General features: G+C 39.3%; 2 protein-coding genes across 2 annotated transcripts; one reads left to right on the forward strand and one right to left on the reverse strand.

The window, feature by feature from the left end:
- The first annotated feature begins 5,301 nt into the window (after positions 1 to 5,301).
- On the forward strand, positions 5,302 to 8,227 carry LOC114280153 (uncharacterized). The gene is made up of 4 exons (XM_082918043.1): positions 5,302 to 6,075; positions 6,628 to 6,950; positions 7,394 to 7,467; positions 8,028 to 8,227. Exons 1-4 carry the CDS (start codon positions 5,302 to 5,304, stop codon positions 8,225 to 8,227), a joined length of 1,371 nt encoding a protein of 456 aa, XP_082774169.1.
- A 13,171-nt stretch (positions 8,228 to 21,398) lies between these two features.
- On the reverse strand, positions 21,399 to 21,998 carry LOC145821525 (uncharacterized). The gene has a single exon (XM_082918049.1). The coding sequence runs from the start codon at positions 21,996 to 21,998 to the stop codon at positions 21,399 to 21,401; it is 600 nt and encodes a 199-aa protein (XP_082774175.1).
- Between the last annotated feature and the right edge of the window lie 225 nt (positions 21,999 to 22,223).

Genomic DNA, 22,223 nt, shown 5'->3' on the forward strand with positions numbered 1-22,223 from the left:
AATCAATGGAATGTGTCATGGAACTTGACGGTTGATAGAATACATTAATTGTGTGTATTGTGTGATTGTATATAGAACCAATGTGTTTATATACGTTATGTGTAGAGGAGGAGATAGGGGATGTACTCCGCGGTTTAGGGGAAGATAGGGGATGTACCTCTAAACCGGATAGGTATTTGGAGGAGATAGGGGATGTACTCCGTAGACAGAGCTCATATGCTTGTCTAGAGAAGTGAAGATAGAGCTCATATGCTTATCTTTGTGAAGTGAAGTGTGGATACAGCTTGTATGCTTATCTGTGGATATTGTTGATATACATATCTGTTGTAGAGTGTGGATACAGCTTGTATGCTTATCTGTGGATATTGTTGATATACATATCTGTTGAGAATGTGGATATAGCTTTTATGCTTATCTGAATGTGAGATATAGTTTTTATACATATCTGTGGAAATGATGATAGAGCTAGCATGCTTATCTGTTGAAAAAGGGAAAATGAAAAGTAATTGGGACTTGTAAGTCATTGACATAAATATGTAATTTATGTGATTGTATCAGTGTTGACCAACTATCAATTGCTAATGTTTTAGTCATTGTCCATGGTTGGTTTAGTGTATTTCTACTGGGCTGTGGCTCACCCTATATGGGAATATCATTTTCAGGTACAGGAAGCATGCCACCTCCAAGGACATAGCTGGGAGGCTAGTGGCGGGCATAGTTTTGTCGTTTTACTTTTGATGTATTACATGTAATTTCAAGCCAAGGGCTTAATGTGTAAACGAGTTAGAACTCTTTGTTGTAACCAAGTGTTAACTTGGAAAGCTGTAAGCCCGTAGGGCATTTTGTTATGAGGTTAACATGTAATACTTATGTCTTGGAATTCTAATGAATGAAAGGAATGCGGTTAGTTTATATGTAAATGCATGTCTTATCTGATGGGTTTAATGTTATTATTTTGAGGGCGTTACACCAAAACAAAACACTTAAACCAATTAGTCCTACATATTTTTAATTGTTACCAAAAAATCTTTTTTTTTTTTTTTTGTAACTTTAAAAACGTTGCTACATCCCACCACTGCTGATTTTCCGTCAAACGGTCACTAGAGACTTGCTGAAATATTCAACCTCACCGGGAACTCACCGGAAAGTCACCGGAGTATTGTTGGAATTTCTCTAAAGTGTTTTGAACGTCACTGGGAGTCGTCAGAATATCCAGAATATTCATTGAACATCAAGAACATCATCGGAGACTCACCGGGATGTCCAGAATATTGTCGGGAGAAAAAAGAATAAATGGAAAAATTATAGTGGAAAAAACATAGCAAAATGTGCTAAATATTAATAAACTAAATGGGAAAAAAAAATAAAAATAAAAACAACAAACAACAATGGGAAAAGTATATATTATTTTTTTAATTTTTGTAGTATTTAAACAAATAATCTCTAATATTGATCAAATTGAAATGTATGTTTTGAAACTATAACAAGCATGATGCTATTAAGCATTTATCCTTATTAATCAAACTGAAAAACATGTTATGAAACTGCAAAATTTTATAGTTCTAAAGAATGTTATGAAACTATAAAATTTGACAGTTTTAAAGCATGATTCATTTTAGCAACAAAAAAACCGAAACTATAAAATTTTACAGTATTCACCGCCTGTAACTAAAACTTAAAAACAAATTGTTCAGAACTTGAAAATTTTCTCCATTAAAACAGGAAAATAGAAATATGTAGTAGAGAAAAGGTAAAAAAATTGAGAAATTAAAAGAGAGAAATAGATATAGAGAGAATATTGTACTCCAACAACTATTTTTGGTTTAGATCTAGTTGGATCTCATGTAGATTTACTCAGATCTGATGTAGATCTGAGTATATCTACTCATTTGCTTCGCCGAAACTCATTTCTTTCACCGTCAATTAGAGTGAAGTAAAGAGTCAATAGTCAGTGGTTGCCGGTGAACCCCAAGCAATGATGGTTGTCAATCACTGGTGACTATATATTAGAAAGAGAAAGAGAAGAAGTAAGGTATGATCGACGGTCACCGAAAATCATGAAGAGAAAGAGGTAGAGAAAAACAAATGCACAAAGAAGAATGAAGATAAAAAATATATAGTGGACTTTTGAGAGTATTCAAAAGGTTGTGGGACTAAATACACTTATCCTCTCTTAAATAGGACTTTCAAGTAATTTGCCCATCTTTCTTTAGGCTCTCATATCAATAGCTAGGAGAAGGAAATGGACCATCGAACTTTTGTTAATTGAAATCTTCTAATTAGTTTCGTCATAACATTGGCTCAAAGATGGCCTGACTCAACTGAACCCTAAAATATATGGGCTGTGTAACAACCCCGACCTCTGATTAATGTTAATCCATGATTAATTATGCCTAATTAGCAATTAAGGTGAAATTCTGAATTAAACTGCATGTGTGTGTTACATTGGTTGCGTCTATATCTATTGGGCGTAGGAAGATCTGTTCTTGCTTGAACTTCGATTTGCGAATTGATGGCCTTATCAGCATCCGATTATGAAATTGACTTGATTTATATGCTAATTAGGATTTATAGGATTTTATGGTAAGTTTAATTAAAAGTTGATTTGGAATGATTAAATTAGATTTTTATTTTGGCCCTAGTTAATTTCAATTTTGTTTAAGCCTAATTAAGGCCTTAGTGGCCTCATCGACCACTTGCATTCCCACTCACTCTTTTCTTCCACTTCAATACATATTGAGTTCATACAACTTTGAGCCCCAAGACCCAAAAACGTGAGAGAGAGAGAGTGAGAGTAGAGGAATTGGTTCAAGATTTGGAGATTGAGCTCAAACTCAAGGAGGTGCTAAGAATTGTTGATAATTGAAGAAGATTTGTAAAGCCTCAACCTTAATTTTGTAGATTGAAGCCTCTAGGTAAGAGACTAAGCTCTTCATTTAGTAATTGAGTTGGATTCAACAAGATTATTAGTGAACTAAGTGTATTCATATAGGAATTGTACTAGAATTAGGCCATACCATGCATGAATGTATATTTTCTCACAAATTGAGCATAATTTCAAAGATTTCTTTCATGCATGTGCTCATCTCAGTTGCATTTTGAGGATTCACCATGTTTTCCATCAATTTATCAAGTTTAATCACGCTTTGGAATAGTGGAATTCAAGGAAAGTTCATGCATGTTATGTTCATGAGTTAATCTTGAGCTTCAAGTTGAATTTTGCACAATTGGCAAGCTTTTGGGCCATGATTTCTTGTTATGACTTTTAAACATGTTGTTTTGTGAGTTTTCATGTATTTCCTCAAGTTTTGGCCCAAAAAAATGAGATTTGATGCTTCAAAAGTTGAATCTGAGCTTGGTGATCAAATCTGGAAATTTCAGAATTTGATCCATGCTCGAGCGGGGGACTTCACACTTGAGCGTGCACTCTGAGTACATGCACTTCTGCTTGAGCGTCAAGAGTCACGCTCGAGCGTGAAATGCATATACCCAGAAGTTCATATGTTTTGCAGTCCGCTCAAGCGAGGGAATCCGCGCTCGAGCGAGGGTCTGAGTCTCATGCTGGAGTGGTGATCGAGCATCCGTCGAGCGTGAAAACATGCAACCAGTACTTTTTCAAAAGTTTGCAGTCCGCTTGAGCTGGGGAAGTCACGCTCGAGCGGATATTCATTGTTTGCATGCCCGCTCGAGCGGGGAAAGACACGCTCGAGCATGGACCTTATTTCCAGCAAGTTTTGAAAAATGTTTTCCAATACATTTTTGCATCCTCATTCCATCCTAGGCATTCCTAGGCCATGCTTAAGACTCCATAATGAGGATTAAAGGCTAGAAACGCACTAAGAACAAATGAAATAAGTTATGTACAATTCAAACGTGTGTTTCAGGTGTGTATCTGTTATGTGTCATGTAGGTCACGTGCCGTATACCGTTTGGCTAGTATGCTCCGTCTGTCTGCCTCGAAGCCAACTGTGAGTAATAACTTAGTAAAGTTATATTCAACTTTATTTATTTTCTGTATGACGAATTAAGATCTATTTTCTAAGATGATATGTCTGTACAATGAATGAATGTCCAATTTCTGACATGTACTCGCGGCATCCTTAGCATCATGTGATATGTGTTAGCTGTTACCCAGTATCGGAGGTTCCATTATGGAACTTAATATGTCTGCACTCTGTTACCCGTACCGGAGGCTCCATAATGGGGCTCAGCATGTTTATTCTCTGTTACCCGGATCTGGAGGTTCCTTTATGGAGCTGGTTATTTATAACCCCCACATGTTCTACATCTGCTCTATATTTGTTCTGTTAGCGCTAATGGATATACCACGTATGCTTAAGCATGACTTATGATTTTTGTATATGATCTGGACAAGATTATGAATTTGATACGAAACTGAATTATGATTTCTGAATCTGTACGGACTCATTCATTAAAACCGTTTACTCCGTTATTATTCGCTGGGCTTCCGCTCACTATTTATATTATGTATGTAGGTGAGCAAGCACATGACCAGGGCCAGAGTTGATGGCCTACTTTTAGTTTTTGTCAGCCAACCTTTGCGTCTCCCGAGGAGGTTTCGAACGAAGTCTTGTTTTGTGGCTGTTTTTGTAATCATATTAAACTCTGTTTGTTTGTTAAGTTGGGTTAGTTTTTCCTATATTACCCTTATGGGAGGGATATGTAAATTCTGCATCTTTTGGTCGTCACTCTTATGTTTATACAAGTTTTAATTTATCCTGTCCCTTGTATGTCATCACAGCTCATTGGACCATTTATATTTTGTATATTTACTTCCGCAGCCCCTTATTATATGCTATTCTGTCAAGAGGCCTTTGGTAATCCAAGGATTACTGGCCGGTTACGATGCTAAACCTACAGGGGCGGGTTTGGGTCGTGACAGAGTGGTATCAGAGCACGTGTTCTACCGCACACACTGGTCCATATGAGCTTAGGATGTCCTAGTAAGAATTAGGGGCATTCCATCTACATGTGTGAGTGTGTGCTAATCCAAATGGATATGAAAATTGAATATAAATTTGAGCAAATGAATTGAAAGAAACGAATAAGATTATTCCTATGTTTATTATCATTTGATGTCTCTATAGCAACATGAAGAATGCATGGGAAAATGATGTAAGTGAATCTTCAGAGGCTCGCATGAGCCGAATGGAACAAATGCTTGCAGCACTGATTGAAGCTATGACACAACAGCAAAGACAACTGCCTTTGCCCCCTCTACCTCCGCTGGCACAAGCCGAAGCAGATAATAATGACATCATCAACTTGACACAGAAATTCATGAAGATGAAACCATCGACATTCCTTGGTGGAATTGAACCGTTGAAAGCAGAGACGTGGTTACTTGAAATGGAAAAGCTATTTGAAGTGTTTCCTTATTCTGAAGTCCAGAAAGTCCTCCTAGCCACCTATACTCTGAAAGATGAAGCCCGAAGGTGGTGGTTACTAATTCGAAGCAATAATGGGAATATGACGTGGGCACAGTTTAATGCAATCTTCTATGATAAATATTTTCCCCAATGTTTCAGGGATCGGAAAGTGTCAGAGTTTCAAGAACTTAAACAGGGAAGAATGTCTGTAGCTGAGTATGAAGCCAAATTCACTGAACTAGCATGGTTTGCACCACATATGGTGGATACTGATTACAAGAAAGCGCGGAAATTTGAAGGTGGACTGGATTTAGAAGTGTTTGATCGGGTAGGCATATTGAAATTGCCTACTTATGTGGAAATTTTAGACAGATCCTTAATGGCGGAAGCCACCATAGCCGCTATGAAACAAAGTAAAGCCCTAGCAGCTACAACAACTGATTGGAAAGGAAAAAGGTCTGGGTATAGTTTTAGAAGAGGCCGGTCTCATGTAAGTAAGAAGCAGAATACGGGGACTACAAGCAGCTCGAGTCAGAGCAGTGGGTCTATTCCGGTTTGTTCTGATTGTGGAAGAAGGCATAGGGGTGTGTGCTACAGAGCATCCGGTGCTTGTTTCCTTTGTGGCAAGACAGGTCATGTAGTTAAAGATTACCCACTTGGGTCTGAGGATACTAGCCGTCCTATGGTGAGTTCAGCTGGGTCCGCTTCTACAGTCTAAACAAATGCAAAGGCTAATACTGGGAAAGAACCTCTAAGACAAGGTCGAGTGTTCGCCTTAGTGCCCGGTGACATACAGAACACCGATACTGTGGTGTCAGGTATACTTCCTATATGTTCTCAAAATGCATGTGTATTGATAGATTCTGGTTCTACACATTCCTTTGTATCGCATGCTTTCTCTCGGAAATGGACTAGACCATTAGAACTTATGACATATGTGTTATCTATATCTACACCGTCTTGGGGTTCTATGATGTGTGCCCATGTTTATCCAGCATGTGATATTATGATTGGCGATATGATATTATATGTTGACTTATTGCCCTTGAACATTGATCATTTTGATTGTATTTTAGGAATGGACTGGTTGACTAAATACTATGCTACCATTGACTGTGCAAGTAAATCTATTGTGTTTAGACCACCGGGTATGCCTGAATTTATTTTTACTAGGAATGGGGTAGTTCCTCCCCCATATCTGTTTTCGGCTATGAAAACTGTAAAACTGCATATGAAGGGATGTAGGGGTTACTTTTGTTATATACTGACTGCATCATTTGACGGTGTTAATGTAGAAACTATCCCTGTTGCTTATGAATTTCCCGATGTGTTTCTGAAAGACTTACCCGGGGACTTAGTTGATAGAGAAATTGAATTCATTATTGAGGTGTTTCCGGGAACACAACCTATTTCCAAGACCCCCTATAAAATGTCTACCTCAGAACTAAAAGAATTAAAAACTCAACTTCAGGAACTGCTGAACAAGAAATTCATCCGTCCGAGCACGTCACCTTGGGGTGCTCCAGTCCTGTTTGTCAAAAAGAAGGATGGATCTTTGAGGTTATGTATAGACTATTGGGAACTGAACAAAGTAACTATCAAGAACAAATACCCTCTGCCCCGAATAGATGACTTGTTTGACCAACTTCAGGGAGCCCAAGTATTTTCCAAACTTGACCTCAGATCTGGGTATCACCAATTAAAAGTTAAGGCTGAAGACATAGAGAAAACTGCATTCAGAACTAGATATGGACATTATGAATTTTTAGTAATGCCATTTGGGGTTACCAATGCACCTACTGTCTTTATGGACCTTATGAACAGAGTGTTTAAATCATTTCTGGATGAATTTATTGTTGTGTTTATTGATGATATCCTAATTTACTCCAAAAGCAGGGAAGAACGTGAGAATCACTTGAGAATTGCTCTGCAGACCTTGAGAGAAAAGAAATTATACGCTACATTATCCAAATGTGAATTCTAGTGTTTCTATTGACCCTCAGAAAAATTGAAGCTATTGTGGACTGGCCTAAATCGATAAATGTGACAGAGGTTAGAAGTTTCCTGGGACTTGCAGGTTACTACAGGAGATTTGTGATGGACTTTTCCAAACTTGCCATGCCATTGACCCAGTTAACTTAGAAAAATGTGTCATTTGATTGAAACGAACAAAGAGAGGCAGCCTTTCAAGAGTTAAAAACCAGGTTAGTGACTGCACCAATTTTAACTTTGCCCAATGGTACTGATGGGTTTCAAATTTACAGTGATACTTCCTACAAAGGTTTGGGGTGTGTGTTGATGCAAAATGGAAAAGCGATTGCCTATGCTTCTCAACAACTCCAACCTCATGAAAAGAATTACCCAACACATGATCTTGAATTGGCAGCAGTGGTGTTTGCTTTGAAAATCTGGCATTACTACTTGTATGGGGTAACTTGTGAAGTGTATACAGATCATAAGAGCCTCAAATATTTCTTTACCCAAAAGGAATTGAACTGAGACAAAGAAGGTGGCTAGAATTGATTAAAGACTACGATCTATAGATTCTGTATCATCCGGGGAAGGCAAATACCGTGGCAGATGCCTTGAGCCAAAAATCCATTGCAAATTTGTCATGTTTGCTGTCCAATCAAAAAGAATTGTTAGATGACCTGGAACAGAATGGGATTGAAATTGTTTTACGAGAGCAAGGTGGGATTTTAGCTGCTATTTTCACTCAATCTACAATTATTGAAGAAATCAAACAGAAACAATGTGAAGATGAGTACTTGAAAAAGATCATAGAGGATTTGATTCGAAGCCGAGGCCGGGATTTGTGTTTGAGAATGATGTGCTGAAATTTCAGAACCGTCTTTGTGTACCTGATTGTTATGACTTGAGAAAACGTGTTATGTCCGAAGCCCACAACACTAAATTTGCTATGCATCCAGGGAATACGAAAATGTATAATAATTTGAAACAGAATTTTTGGTGGCTTGGAATGACAAAGAGTATTGCAGATTTTGTGGCTAGATGTCTACATTGCCAACAGGTTAAAGCTAAACATCAATGACCCACTGGTTTGCTACAACCACTCCCAATACCGGAATAGAAATGGGAGCACATAACCATGGATTTCATAGTGGGATTGCCTTACTCTTCCCGAGGTATGGACTCTATTTGGGTCATTGTAGATCGTTTAACTAAGTCTGTCCATTTTCTGCCTGTCAAGACTATTTACAATGTAGACAAGCTAGCTAACACGTATATGAATGAAATTGTGAGATTACATAGGGTACCAGTATCTATTGTATCTAACAGGTATTCAAAGTTTGTGACAAGATTTTGGCAGAGTTTGCAACAATCTTTGGGGACAGAACTAAGGTTGAGTAGTGCCTATCACCCACAGACAGATGGACAAACTTAACGAACCAATCAAACTCTAGAAGATATGCTTAGAATGTGTGTATTAGATTTCCAAGGAAGTTGGGAGACCTATTTGCCATTAGTTGAATTTGTGTACAACAATAGTTACCATTCAAGCATTGGAATGGCTCCTTACGAAGCTTTGTATGGAACAAAATGTCGTTCTCCGATATGTTGGGCTAAGGTAGGTGATAGACCTTTGTTGGGACCAGAACTTGTGCAAGAAACAACCGAGAAGGTGAAACTGATCCAACAGCGTTTGAAAACTGCACAGAGTCGGCAGAAGAGCTATGCTGATGTCTGAAGAAGAGATAGGGAATATGAAGTTGGGAACCATGTGTTCATAAAGGTGACCCCGATGAAGGGTCAAACTCGGTTTGGTGTTAAGGGCAAATTGGCCCCAAGATATGTTGGACTATATGAAATCCTTGAAAAGATCAATTCAGTAACCTATCGGGTAGCCTTACCTCCGGTAATGGAGCATATGCACAAAGTATTTCATGTATTGATGCTTCGAGAGTATTTGAGAGATCCACTCCATGTCATTGAGCCAACACATGTGCTTTTGAAAGATGATTATACTTACGAAGAAAGACCAATTCAGGTTGTAAACCGCCGGATCAAACGACTGAGGAACAAGGAAATACCACTAGTAAAAGTTGATTGGCAGAATCATTGAGGAACTTATGCAACCTGGGAGACAGAAAAGGACATGATGAAAAGATATCCTAAACTATTTCCGTTAGACCCAATGTTTTTCCAAAATGAAGGTAATCCGAGTTTGGAGGACCAAACTCTTTTAAGGGGGAAAGACTGTAACAACCCCGACCTCTGATTAATGTTAATCCATGATTAATTATGCCTAATTAGCAATTAAGGTGAAATTCTGAATTAAACTGCATGTGTGTGTTACATTGGTTGTGTCTATATCTGTTGGGCATAGGAACATCTGTTCTTGCTTGAACTTCGGTTTGCGAATTGAAGGCCTTATCGGCATCCGATTACGAAATTGACTTGATTTATATGGTAATTAGGATTTATAGGATTTTATGGTAAGTTTAATTAAAATTTGATTTGGAACAATTAAATTAGATTTTTATTTTGGCCCAAGTTAATTTCAATTTTGTTTAAGCCTAATTAAGGCCTTAGTGGCCTCATTGACCACTTGCATTCCCACTCACTTTTTTCTTCCACTTGAACACATATTGAGTTCATACAACTTTGAGCCCCAAGACCCAAAAACGTGAGAGGGAGAGAGAGAGAGAGAGAGAGTGAGAGTAGAGGAATTGGTTCAAGATTTGGAGATTGAGCTCAAACTCAAGGAGGTGCTAAGAATTGTTGATAATTGAAGAAGATTTGTAAAGCCTCAACCTTAATTTTTGTAGATTGAAGCCTCTAGGTAAGAGACTAAGCTCTTCATTGAGTAATTGAGTTGAATTCAACAAGATTATTAGTGAACGAAGTGTATTCATATAGGAATTGTACTAGAATTGGGCCATGCCATGCATACATGTACATTTTCTCACAAATTGAGCATAATTTCAAAGATTTCTTTCATGCATGTGCTCATCTCAGTTGCATTTTGAGGATTCACCATGTTTTCCATCAATTTATCAAGTTTAATCACGCTTTGGAATAGTGGAATTCAAGGAAAGTTCATGCATGTTATGTTCATGAGTTAATCTTGAGCTTCAAGTTGAATTTTGCACAATTGGCATGCTTTTGGGCCATGATTTCTTGTTATGATCCTTTAAACATGTTGTTTTGTGAGTTTTCATGTATTTCCTCAAGTTTTGGCCCAGAAAAATGAGATTTGATGCTTCAAAAGTTGAATTTGAGCTTGGTGATCAAATCTGGAAATTCTAGAAATTTAATCCACACTCGAGCGTGAACGCTCGAGCGGGGGACTTCACGCTCGAGCATGCACTTTGAGTACATGCACTTCCGCTCGAGCGTCGAGAGTCACGCTTGAGCGTAAAATGCATATACCCAGAAGTTCATATGTTTTGCAGTTCGCTTGAGCGAGGGAATCCGCGCTCAAGCAAGGGTCTGAGTCTCACGCTCGAGCGGTGATCGAGCGTCCGTCGAGTGTGAAAAACATGCAACCAGTACTTTTTCAATAGTTTGCAGTCCACTCGAGCGGGGGAAGTCACGCTTGAGCAGATATTCATTGTCTTCATGCCCGCTCGAGCCGGGAAAGACACGCTCAAGCGTGGACCTTATTTCTAGCAAGTTTTGAAAATGTTTTCCAATACATTTTTGCATCCTCATTCCATCCTAGGCATTCCTAGGCCATGTTTAAGACTCCATAATGAGGATTAAAGGCTAGAAATGCACTAAGAACAAACGAAATAAGTTATGTACAATTCGAACGTGTGTTTCAGGTGTGTATCTGTTATGTGTCATGTAGGTCACGTGCCGTATACCGTTTGACTAGTCTACTCTGTCTGTCTGCCTCGAAGCCAACTGTGAGTAATAACTTAGTAAAGTTATATTCAACTTTATTTATTTTCTGTATGATGAATTAAGATCTATTTTATAAGATGATATGTCTGTACAATGAATGAATGTCCAATTTCTGACATGTACTCGCGGCATCCTTAGCATCATGTGATATGTGTTAGCTGTTACCCGATATCAGAGGTTCCATTATGGAACTTAATATGTCTGCACTCTGTTACTTATAGCGATCCCGGGTTTACCCTTGTTATACCGTGATCCGGACATGTGTCCGTGGATGTTGGTAGTTGTTTATTATTTTGTTTACATCCTTTTACTTCGTATTTGAGTTATAGGATGTGTTGGGCGGATTTGTTTCAGGTTGGTTGAGTTTAGAAACCAAAACTAGTTGCCCAGATTTTTGGCTTGTACGCTCGAGCGGAGGTGTTGGCGCTCGAGCGGGTAATACACCCATCCAGTATTTGTTGTGCAGTGTTGTACGCTCGAGCGTGGAGTTGGCCGCTCGAGCGGATCTGTGTGAGTGGCCGCTCGAGCGTATGGTTGGGAGCTCGAGCGGAGTCCTGGTTCTGCAAAAGTGCTGGGCGAGTGCATTCTGCGCTCGAGCGGGCGGTTGGCCGCTCGAGCGGAATTCTGTGAGTGGACGCTCGAGCGGGGTGTTTTACGCTCGAGCGGAGACCTGGGTTAAAGTCCCGAAATTGTGACTTTTCAAATCACTTTTTCACTTTCTCTTCTCTCTCTTACTTTTCCAAAATCACCATTGTTGAGCCTCTCACTCTAGACTCTACCTTCTCTCTAGGTTTTGATCTAGTAGGAGTGATTTACTCACCTTTGGCCTTTACAAAAAAGTTGTTGATCGTCGAGGGCTTCTTTTTAATCTGAAAATCTCGGGTTTTGGAGCACGTTGGGTTTTGTCGTCTTCTCCTTTGGGACTCCGAATTTGAGGTAGGGATATCCTACTCCTCTCTATGGGTTTTGTCTTTAAATTTTGGTATTTTGAGATGTTGGGCTTGGTTTGGTAATTTTGTGAAAGTTTGGGACTTTTGTGTAATTTTACAAAAGTTGGGGTTTTATTCATAATAAACCTAGATGCATGTTTGGCATGAAAAGAATGGAATGATTGTTGAATCATTGATGAAAATGGGACCTAAGGGTTGAAATGTTAATTATGGGAATTGCCCTAACTACATTGTTTAATTAATTGGGATAATTAATTGAGAAGAATGAAGAAATGAAATGTTGATTGAATATCCATTTGTGCATTTATTTTCTGTTTTAGAAATAACTGCTTTGGGCTATCGGTGGAGGCTAGTCGTGATTGTTGTAGACAATGCATGATGATTAGGTAAACTGAAACTAATCAATGAAATGTGTCATGGAACTTGACGGTTGATAGAATACATTATTTGTATGTATTGGGTGATTGTATATAGAACCATTGTGTTTGTATACGTTATGTGTAGAGGAGGAGATAGGGGATGTACTCTGCGGTTTAGGGGAAGATAGGGGATGTACCTCTAAACCGGATAGGTATTGGGAGGAGATAGGGGATGAACTCCGTAGACACAGCTCATATGCTTGTCTAGAGAAGTGAAGATAGAGCTCATATGCTTATCTTTGTGAAGTGTGGATACAGCTTGTATGCTTATCTGTGGATATTGTTGTTATACATATCTGTTGAGAATGTGGATATAGTTTTTATGCTTATCTGAATGTGAGATATAGTTTTTATACATATCTGTGGAAATGATGATCGAGCTAGTATGCTTATCTGTTGTTAAAGGGAAAATGAAAAGTAATTGGGACTTGTAAGTCGTTGACATAAATATATTATTTATGTGATTGTATCAGTGTTGACCATCTATCAATTGCTAATGTTTTAGTCATTGTCCATGGTTGGTTTAGTGCATTTCTACTGGGCTGTGGCTCACCCTATATGGGAATATCATTTTCAGGTACAGGATGCATGCTACCTCCAAGGACATAGCTTGGGAGGCTAGAGGCCGACATAGTGTAGTTGTTTTACTTTTGATGTATTACATGTAACTTCAAGCCAAGGGCTTAATGTGTAAACGAGTTAGTACTCTTTTGTTGTAACCAAGTGTTAACTTGGAAAGCTGTAAGCCTGTAGGGCATTTTGTTTTGATGTTAACATGTAATACTTATGTAATGAAACTCAATGAAATAAAGGAATGTGGTTAGTTTATATGTAAATGCATGTCGTATTTGAGGGCGTTACATACTCGTACCAGAGGCTCCATCATGGGGCTCAGCATGTTTATTCTCTGTTACCCGAATCCGGAGGTTCCTTTATGGAACTTGTTATTTATAACCCCCACATGTTCTGCATCTGCTCTCTATCTGTTCTGTTAGCGCTAATGGATGTACCACGTATGCTTAAGCATGACCTATGATTTATGTATATGATCTGGACAAGATTATGAATTTGATACGAAACTGAATTATGATTTCTGAATTATGATTTATGAATCTGTACGGACTCATTCATTAAAACCCTTTACTCCGTTATTATTCACTGGGCTTTTGCTCACTATTTATATTATGTATGTAGGTGAGCAAGCACGTGACCAGGGCCAGAGTTGACGGCCTACGTTTAGTTTTTGTCAGCCAACCTTTGCGCCTCCCGAGGAGGTTCCGGACGAAGTCTTGTTTTGTGGCTGTTTTTGTAATCATATTAAACTCTGTTTGTTTGTTAAGTTGGGTTGGTTTTTCCTATATTACCCTTATGGGAGGGATATGTAAATTCTGCATCTTTTGGTCGTCACTCTTATGTTTATACAAGTTTTAAATTATCCTGTCCCATGTATGTCGTCACAACTTATTAGACCATTTATATTTAGTATAGTTGCTTCCATAGCCCCTTATTATATGCTATTCTGTCAAGAGGCCTTTGGTAATCCATGGATTACTGGCCGGTTACGATGCTAAACCTACAGGGGCGGGTTTGTGTCGTGACAGGTTGGGCATGGGTTGATGGATAGGACTTGTGGGCTTGATGGATGTTTTGAGGCCTAACTTGAAACTCGACCCATAGGCCCATCCCAAAAGCCCACATTGGACCCATATACACCAAATAATTGATTTATAATTTCACTTTAGCTTTTTTTTTTTAATTTTTTTTATATGCATGAACATATGCACTTTTAGTAAATAATAATATTGAAAGGAAATAATTGAGTGACTAGCATGCAATGTTTGAAACTAGTATTTAAATTTCTATGAAATAAAAGATGCATATAATTCAATAATATAATCATAAAAGATGTAATTTTGTATTTCAACAAATAAGGATCTTTTCTTTTCATTTTTCATGATTCAAAACGTGATTATAATTGTTGTGATGTACTTCAAAATTTTGTAGGGCGTTTGGCTCAAAAGTCCAATTATGGATTTTCTTTCTCTAAAGATCCTTGCTCTAAACTACTTTGTCCATAAGGACAAGTTTTTGTAAATTACCAAACTACTCCATGATATATATATATATATATATATTTTATAACAGGTGAACGTAAAATAAAACCCACTCTTTCATTCTCTCTCTCTTTTCCTCTGCCCCGCCGTTGCCTCCTTTTTCGCTTCCCACGTCGTTGCCTCATTCTCTGCCTACAACGCTTTTTTCTCTCTCCTCTTTCTTCTTCTCTAGACTCTAATCCTAGCCCCTTGTCTCAGTTGATTACTATTCTGTCAGATCGCTCACGCCTCCTATCTCCTTTACTCCCCCATCTCTCTCTCCTACACTCTGTCTGTATTCTTTTCAAGTATGATTGGCATTGTCGACGCAATAGCGCGGCAACATGGGATCCAGTGCTGTCTCAACCCCCTTTCTATCACCACTCTCTCTCTCTCTCTCTTTTGTCTCTCTACTCTCTCTCTACTCTTAGTTTCTAGGTCAGATCTGACCAGATATCAAACTGGATGATGAGGAAATGCAAGAAAACATAAAGAATTTTTTTTTCTTGTTTATTTATTTGTTCATTCTTGTATTTTATGCAATGCCCCAAGAAAATATGCCCAATAAAATACATCCACCATTGCTCCTTACGGTAAAAAAAAAGTGAATCCGCAACACTAAAATACATAATCATATGAGATTTACAAAATAGTTCTACATGCAATTATACATTCAATGGCTTTAGTACATGAATCTATAGTATGTAAAACATCCAGTCAAAATAAATAAATGCCCTCAAGGGGCTACAAAGTCCAAGGCTTAGGCCTGGTTACATAAAATGGTTGCTCGAACCCATACAAATATAGCCCTTGGCTTGCAAAAAAATATGATCACAACAAAACTAGAGCCTTGTGCTCTCAACATACACCTCCGTGCCCTTGGTTTGGTGGAATCACCACTTCTTTTCCTGCACAAAATCCCATAAGGTGGGCATAAAACCCAGTAGGAAATTCTTAACAAAGTATATATATTTTATACAATTCTCACAAGGTGAAATGCATATGCGTATGCCATGCCATGCTTTTAAAAGAAAGTCACGTTATCATCTTTTTTTTTTTTTTTTTAAAGCCATCATGCTCAATGAAAACTTGAAGATCTAACAATTTAATAATTTTACATCAAGTTCAAGGAGCGGTAAATATGACTCAGGTAATCTATGGGTTAGTGCCAGCAAGTAGGCATAACTAGCACTATTAAAACCCCTACTTTACTGGTAGCTAACCGGAAGGCACGCGGTACCTCATCCGCGCGTATTTTCGGTCTTTCACTCTAGACACTCAGGCCAACTTAAACAATCTTCTCTATACCCCCTATCCGGACTTACCAACATATTTACCCCAAAACACTTCCATGGAATTTCATTTCACAAACATTTCTCTTTTAAATGCAAAATTTTCAATTCTCAATTCAAAACTCGTAATAACCAAATGAATTGAAGTGCCAATGCAACATATAACAATACATAGTAATATCCTTCCATTTTCAATTCTTCCACACAATTTTTCCCATTTTGGTCACCATTCTTATTTCTCTTTCTAAAGAAATTTCACAAGATAAACATATATACTCATCAATCACTATCGAGCATTTTCATCAACTTTATCATTTCATGACTATATCAACATTTAGAGCAACAAACTTCCAAACCCAGTAATTCTATGTCAACAGTTGTCATAATATTGATCAATAATCAATTTCGTAACATCACCACATTTTCTCAAAATTTCCCAAATTTCTAGGGTTTCCATAAACTAGGTTTCCTCCTCATTTTGAAAGAAATTATTTCAAGCGAACACTTCTCTACAATAATATAACTCACAATCTCAAGGATTTTTAGAAAAACATTATGGAAATCCACCCTTAAAATCATTCACAACACACGAGCCAACATCAAAGTTTCCATACTTCCCAAAAAATTCCAAATCAACATAATCTTACAATATATATATATATATATAACTCTAAGAAAATCCCTACCTCAAGTTTGAAGAAGAAATGAGATGAAACCCCCCAAAATCATTAGTGTTGAAACTTGATCTTCACTGCACAAAATGTAGCTCTCGAGAAGTTCTCCAACTTTGATCAAGGAACTAAGGTCAAAATGTTAATGGATTTGGAGATATCAATGATTTTGTGAGGTTTGGTGTAGGAAAAGTAAAGAGAAGGAGGAGAAATGTGTGTTTGGAGAGAGAGAGAGATGATGAAAAAGTGATATACACTCAGCCTAAGAAGAAGGAAAAATAGATTTTTCAGACTCAGCTTTATTCCGTACGTGCGGTACCCATTCCCATACGTGGGGCACCCCTATCCGCACGTGCGGCTCTCGCCCCCGCACGTGTGGCACTCTCTCCCGCACCTCCTTCTGTACGTGAATATAATGCAGTGGCCAACCCAGAATTTCCCTTCTTCACCTCACGTGAAGCCTAACTTCCTGCACGTGCGGCCCCTCCCCCGCACGTGCAGCCCAAGCCCCCGCACGTACAGCCTTGTCTCCCAATCAAAAATTTTACTAGCTACACTGAAAAAAAAAACCTGAATCCAACCTCATGCCTCCTGAGACATGTGAAACTTGGCACTGGAATAAATAAGAACAAGGATTTTGAGAAAGGTTTCCAAATGCAACAAACCCAAACAGTTAAAAAGACTTCAAGTTAAACGCGATACTCTAACAAGGTAAACCCAACATAAATCAAAGAGGAATGAGGCGGTTATACACACCCGGTCATCACAACCTCCCCACCATTGGAAATTTCGTCCCCGAAATTAAATTAAACTACGCAAACAAAAGGGCTTCAAGCAATCAAGACCACACTATCATAATCTCAAATTGCAAAATCAATTCTCAACCAAAATTCACCATTACCATCATGGTTTCCAAGTGCCTTAGTCACAATATTAACAACAGTTCATGATAAGCGTAGGCATGAAACTTTCCAACCACAATTATGACAATCACCATAATCACATGTTCAAAATAACAGCATGCACAATAACATGTGATTAACAATGTAACACATTTCCCTCTAACACTAGGGAATATCACAAATTAAACAATTAGGCATTTTCAAACAAGTTCGGATACATGGAGTAGACCTCCGCCTCCCATTCCCAAGTCGTTTCCTTGACCCCATGGTGTCTCCATAACACTTTTACTAACAGTATGTCTTTCCCCTCAACACTTGTTCCTGGGTGTCTAAAATTTGAACCGGTCGCTCTTCGTATGAGGCATCCTCATCTACCTCCAAATCAACCCAATCAAGCGCATGAGAAGGGTCGGGTTCATACTTTCTAAGCATGGATACATGAAACATATTGTGAACCCTCGAAAGTAGTGGCAGTAAGGCTAACCAGTATGCCACAACCCCAATTCGCTCCAAGATCTTGAAAGAATGAACCTTGGAGACAATTTACCACTATTACCAAATCTCATCAAGCCCTACCTTGGTGAGATTTTAAGGAACACGTGGTCACCAACTTCGAAAGATAAAGGTCGTCTCCTTTTATCAGCATAACTTTTCTGTCGGTTTTGAGCCATAGCCAACCTCTTCTGAATGAGAGCAACTTTCTCGGTTGTCTCTCTAATAATCTCCGGACCCAACAATAGTGCATCACCCACCTCGGCCCATCAAACCGGCGATTTACAAGGTTAGCCATACAAGGCCTTAAACGGTGCCATCTCAATACTAGCTTGATAACTATTGTCATAGGCAAAATCAATCAAGAGTAAGTGTCTCTCCCAAGACCCTTTGAAATCAAGGACGCAAGCTCTAAGCATGTTCTCCAAAATCTGAATGGTACACTCCGACTGCCCATCAGTTTGAGGGTGGTAAGCAGTGCTAAAGGTCAACTTAGTTCCCAACGCCTCTTCAAGGCTTTGCCACAATTAGGCAGTAAAATGAAGATCTCTATCCGATATAATGGTTACAGGGACCCCATGAAGTCGAACTATCTCTCTAATGTAAAACTCTACCACATACTCAACTAAGTCACCGGTGCGTATCAGAATAAAATGTGTAGACTTAGTCAACCTATCAACAATCACCCAAACGGAATCATTGCCACGCTGTGTTCTAGGAAGCCCAACTACAAAATCCATGGTAACATGCTTCCATTTCCACTCGACTATCGGTAAGGGTTGGAGCAAACCCACTGGCCTTTGGTGTTCGACTTTCGTTTGTTGACAAGTAAGACATTTCGATACAAATAAAGAGATATCCCATTTCATACCCCTCCACCAAAATTGACGACTAAGATCATGATACATTTTGGTGCCTCCCGGATGTATCGCAAGGCGTGAGTGATGGCACTCTCGAAGTACCTCCTCTCTACAAGATTTCAGTACAAACAAACAGTCCAGATATCGTACACTTAGATCCGAGTGGATGCTCAAACCCTTCCCTTCCTTCCTGTTGGAAATTCTATCACGGATTGACTCTACCTCACGGTCCTGCTGTTGTGCCTCTATGACCTTACTAATCAAGGTAGATTGAGCAATCATAGTAAATAAGGTAACACCCTCACTGGACTCACCCAAATGCAATTCAAACTTGCCAATATTGCCTAGCATAACCCATTCCTGAATGACCACACTTGCCAAACTACTCACAGATTTTTAACTCAAGGCATTGGCCACTACATTGGCCTTCCCCGAATGATAGTGTAATTCAAAATCATAATCCTCCATAAATTCTATCCACCTCCGTTGGCGTAAATTCAAGTCTTTTTGGGAAAACAAATACTTTTGGCTCTTATGATCGGAAAAAATCTCAAACTTTTCACCATACAAATAATGTCTCCAAATTTTCAAGGCAAAAATTACTGCCACTAATTCTAAATCATGGGTGGGGTAGTTTTTCTCATGAGTTTTCAATTGTCATGAACCATAGGCCACAACCTTCCCGTCTTGCATCAAGGCACAACCAAGCCCATCCCAGAATGCATCACAATAGACGGTATAACCCATACCCCTTTCCAAAATTATCAAAACCGGTGCAGTGGTCAATTTAGCCTTAAGTTTTTGGAATGACTTTTCACAAGCTTCACTCCACACAAATTTGACACATTTCCTTGTCAACCTAGTCAAAGGTGAGGCTAGTCTAGAGAAGTCTCTTACAAAACAATGATAATACCCGACCAATCCCAAGAAACTCTGGATCTCAAAAATATTTTTAGGTTGTTCCCAATCCTGCACGGCATCTATCTTGGAAAAGTGTACAGTTACTTATTCTCTTGACACCACATGCCCCAAAAACTTCACCTCGGTCAACCAACACTCACATTTCTCAAATTTGGCATACAATTGGTGCTCCCTAAGCAAATCAAGCACCAACTGCAAGTGGTCTTGTGTTCCTTCTCGGAGGCTGAATAAATCAAGATGTCATCCATAAAAATGACCACAAAGCGGTCTAAGAATTCTCGAAAAATTTGGTTCATCAAATCCATAAAGGAAGCGAGTGCATTGGTTAAATGGAAAGGCATTACAAGAAATTCATAGTGGCCATAAAGCGTACGAAAGGTCATTTTCTGGATGTCCTCCACCCGGACTCTCAACTAATGGTATCCTGACCTCAAATCTATCTTTGAGAAGTAGCGAAACCCTCTAAGTTGGTCAAATAAATCATCTATTCTGGGTTGCGGATATTTGTTCTTAATGGTAACTCGATTCAACTTGTAGTAATCAAGACATAACTGCAACGACCTATCCTTCTTTTTTGCAAATAGAGCCGACGCTCCCTAAGGTGATGTACTAGGGTGAATGAAGCCCTTATCTAAAAGTTCTTGGAGTTGAATCTTCAACTCATGCAATTCGACAGGTGCTAATCTTTATGGTGCCATGGAAATCGGTGTCGTGCCAGGCACTAAGTCAATGGAGAACTCGATCTCCTGGTGGGGTGGCAAACTAGTAAGATCCTCGGGAAAGACATTCGGGTATTCAGAAACTACCCTTGGTAATTCAACATGAGCCTCGTCACTCTCACTATCCAAGAGAGTCGCAAGAAGACCACTAAGCTCGCTCCTACTACGAGGGTCAAAAACTAGTGACAAGACCCTATTAACTCGGTCCCCTAAAAAATAAAAACAGTCACCACTTGAGGTGCACACTGTGACTCTCTGACGATAACAATCAATCATAGCACGGTATGAAGATAACCACTCCATGCCTAAAATGACATCAAAACTTGACATGTCTAGCAACACAAAAGCAAACAGAAGTCGGCCCCCGGCAACCTCTATCTCACAACTACGACATCCTCGGTCTAAATAAACTGTATCCCCAATTGGTGACTCTACCCTGAGCGGAGACGCTAACCATGCCACTTCTAACCCCAATGCAGAAGCAAATGAGTAGATATAAATAAATGTGATGCACTCGTATCTATTAATACATTAGCCAAGAAATTACACACAATGAAAATACCTTTCATACTTGAGGAATCTGGTAACTGCTCTGGCACAGTAACAGCGTACACGCACTCTTGTGGCCTCTAATCAACCTGCTCATCTCTTAGAGTATAGGCCTGCTGCACTGACTGAGCTGAAGTGGCTCCCTGATTAGCTTATGAAATCTGAACTGAGTGAGCCTACTGGTGGCTCTAAGTCTGCCTCGAACCTGATACGCCAGATGCGCCTCCCAATTGAGGGCAAGCTCTTCTCATATGCCCTGACTGACCACACTAAAAATAAGTAAGTCCTTGGCCTCTATTCTGAAATTGACTCTGAGATCGGTTAGGTGGTGGTGGTGGTAACATCTGCTGCCCTCCTTCGTTTTGTGGACATGAAAAGGCCTTGTGACCCGGTTGGCCACACTTGAAACACGAGAAATTACCCGATGCATTCTTCCCCGGGCCCGCACTAGGCAAGGGAAAAGTAGATCTAGACTGCTGTGGTTGGGACTGGGACGAAAAGGTGCCCCTGTTCTTCTTACTGGGTCTAAAATCTCCCTGTGGCTCCTGGCCCCTAGACCTCGAACCCTGAAGTCTCTCCTGCTCGGCCTGCATAGTAATCTCTATATGTGCCACCGCCTCCACAAGACAGTCGTAGTTTTGAATCATATTTCTGGCAACTTTGAACAAAATTTTAGTTCTCAACCTCTTCTCATATTCTATCCAATGGTGCTCTTGCGTTGCCACCAACTCCGGCGTAAACTGGGACAAACTAGTTAAGGCTGCCTCAAACTCGGCCACAGATAGGTTAAGTTGCTTGAGGTCTTGAAACTCTTGCCTCAATCTCTCTCTAGCAGTGGGAGGTAGATACTTGTCTTGGAAAACAACCATAAAGGCTTTCCATGTTGGCTCTACTCTACCTTGGCGTACTTCCACCATTGGCCCACATTCCCCTTGAGGTAGTAACTCGCTAGAGTCACTCTTAACTCGTTATCATCGATGTGAAGCATCTCAAATGTCTTCGCCGCTTGCTCGAGCCACTCATCCACTTTCTTGGGCTCGGGGCCACCATGGAACTTATCTGGTTTGGCCTGTAAAAACTTTATAGTAAGAAAA

This window comes from Camellia sinensis, chromosome 1 (genome assembly GCF_055761805.1).
Source record: "Camellia sinensis isolate YWXY chromosome 1, ASM5576180v1, whole genome shotgun sequence".
In the NCBI taxonomy this organism is placed as follows: domain Eukaryota; kingdom Viridiplantae; phylum Streptophyta; class Magnoliopsida; order Ericales; family Theaceae; genus Camellia; species Camellia sinensis.